The sequence below is a fragment of the Montipora capricornis genome, chromosome 3 (genome assembly GCF_036669925.1).
Source record: "Montipora capricornis isolate CH-2021 chromosome 3, ASM3666992v2, whole genome shotgun sequence".
In the NCBI taxonomy this organism is placed as follows: Eukaryota; Metazoa; Cnidaria; class Anthozoa; order Scleractinia; family Acroporidae; genus Montipora; species Montipora capricornis.
The window spans coordinates 35,023,002-35,025,501 of record NC_090885.1 but is presented as its reverse complement, the minus strand read 5'-3'; the positions used below and the strand labels follow the sequence as shown (position 1 = coordinate 35,025,501).

General features: G+C 42.9%; 1 protein-coding gene across 1 annotated transcript in view; it reads right to left on the bottom strand.

Moving 5' to 3' along the window:
* LOC138042989 (poly [ADP-ribose] polymerase tankyrase-1-like) overlaps window positions 1-2,500 on the bottom strand; it is a 29,411-nt gene that overhangs the window by 8,725 nt on the left and 18,186 nt on the right. The window contains exons 25-27 of the mRNA XM_068889087.1: window positions 1,139-1,391; window positions 292-377; window positions 60-186 (exon numbers count right to left, since the gene is read on the bottom strand). Coding sequence (XP_068745188.1) covers window positions 60-186; window positions 292-377; window positions 1,139-1,391 — 466 coding nt within the window. The remainder of the gene's footprint in view (window positions 1-59; window positions 187-291; window positions 378-1,138; window positions 1,392-2,500) is intronic.

Sequence of the window (2,500 nt, the reverse complement as noted above, 5' to 3'; positions counted from 1 at the left end):
TGGCCCTGTTAATCCTGTCTCCGAGAGGTTTAAGTAACACGAATGAGAACTTGAATTACCTAGTTCTGGTAAACCAGACAGTTTTTCCTTCACTGCCTTTAAAATCTTATGCCTATGGCCATAAGCGTGGATCCCAATCTCTTTCAGCTCCTCGTGACCCATGTCCACTAGCACATCCCAGGAGATCTAGGAATTAAAATCGGTACAATTACAAACTGACTAAAATGGATTTTGCTTGCACAAAGCAGGATTAACGATTTCTGTATCAAAAATTTCAAAGCCTCTTCTCGCCTCTTCTTTTTCAAATATCTCTTTGAGGTTGTTCAGTTGAATGTTGTCGAGGAATTCGCCCACATTGATATCTAATCCAGGATGACCTGAAAAATAAAACGGTGGATCAGCTTGGGATTATGTATATATACACCATGGAATCTATAACCATGCACCTGTGCTGCTCACTGCAGCTGCAACCAACACTACGCAGAAAAGCCAACTAGAAGCTGGTCATTCACGAGTTGATATGATGGCTCGAAAGGCGACGAAGTATGTTCATGTATGTATGTCTGAGCTACAAATACGAAATTTGTTTATCGTTGGAATGATCAATGGAGACAACGTAAATAAACCTCAGTATACATTGAAGGCCACGAAGGATATCTGGATAAGGCACGATATCCAGGCAGTGAGGTCTTGAAAAAGCAGTGATGCTGTTAAAGGAAGGAGTGAAGCATTTAAATTTGGTGTCACCAAAACGAAGAAGGATGTAACCGCATTCGAATTGTTCATAATAAATAACCATGATACTGATAGCCTTCAAAAAAACCTAAAATTGCCGCCGTACTATTTCTTGACGTTCCTAACACAGACTCGTGAAAAGATGCCCTGAAAACATCGAATTTCCGGTTAAACGGTGCATACCAAGAGACGGATTGGTTTTGTTTCGAAGACAAAAACAACGATCACCGTTGTTGACCCAAACGATGCTTCAAAAATAATAGTTCCTTGAAGCGTCTGTAAAAATGGCTAAGATTCAAGATACCAGATTGGGCGTCTCCAAGTGTACCTTCTAAGGAGCGTAATTCAACAATACGTGAAAAGGGTTTACACCCACATCGACTCTTTGAAGCTTGATACACACCTTGGAACACAGTTCTCGTGTCGCCTGCACCCTGGGCCTCGGCTATTGACCTCTTATTAACGGCCCCATCACCTGCTCCAGACGGGCTGTTGGCTAGCAGATTTGCATTAGCTTGAGATAGAGGCGAGGTGTTGCTTGTGTTCGGCGACGCAGGAGATGAACTGCTGTTGGAGGGTGACGAGACGGCGGTGGATGGGTGAGTAGCCGTATGTGCGATCATAGCATCACTTAACAAACATTTCACGTCTTCTGCCTGTCCAAATAAATCACCACATTAAAAAAGCTTCCAACACACTTGACATCAATTGAGTGTCGTGACCCCCCAAAAATGCACTACCTTTGCCCAGCGGGTGCAGTCATCGCAAAGACCCAATTAGAATTCGAATCAACTTCATGCAACTTGCTCAAAGTGCGGGTAAATGCCCGCGAGCAAGTCGTGATTTACTTTATATTATTTTGCTACTCGTTAATTGCAAAAGTGGTGCGAGAATTTACGATACTCATTTTAGCTTCGTAAGAGCAATCGCTATTTCCACGCTTGAATGAAAAACACTCAGGTATGCTCGATTGCCAAAAGATGTGGTCGAAATATTGATCGCTCGTGGCGCTTCAATTAAATGGTGCTTGCCTTCACTACGTGATGAAGTCCCTAGAAAGAAGGATACTCCGCAGTGATTGGATGGTTCAGCAGCTGTGACCACTGAGGAACAACTGACCGAAAAAGCGGAATCAATCACCAATCATAGTTGATGAATATTAACTAGCCTGCGAGCAGGCTTACCTGTTTTGGGTATAGGAGCGGAAACCGCCAGTGTGCGAGAACAATAGGGCGAGAACTTTCCTCGCCCCATTCTTCTAGCGCGCTGAAGGCACCGCCAATCACAGCACTGCTTTGTACGTGACGCGTAACCGATGATCCCAACGACCACTCTATTTTAGCACCCCACCCGGAATTCGCGAATGGAGTGGAATTAATTAAGTGTCAAGGTATTGAGATGGGAGCTAACCGGGGGCACTGTGACACAACAGGGGAAAAAGAAAGAAAAAATTAAAAATCTTTATGTCTATATATACATATATGAATTTTAAAAGTTATGTACAATTTTAAGAGTCTATAATATAATAAAAATTTGGTTTATCAACGGAGTTGATAATGTAAATTGACCACCGTACAGAGATTCTAAAAGCTGACGTTTCGAGCGTTAGCCCTTCGTCAGAGCGAATCCACGAAGGGCTAACGCTCGAAACGTCAGCTTTTAGAATCTCTGTACGGTGGTCAATTTACATTATCAACTCCGTTGATAAACCAAATTTTTGTATACTACTTCCCCACCGACGCAGCACCACAGTTTCTTTAGAAAC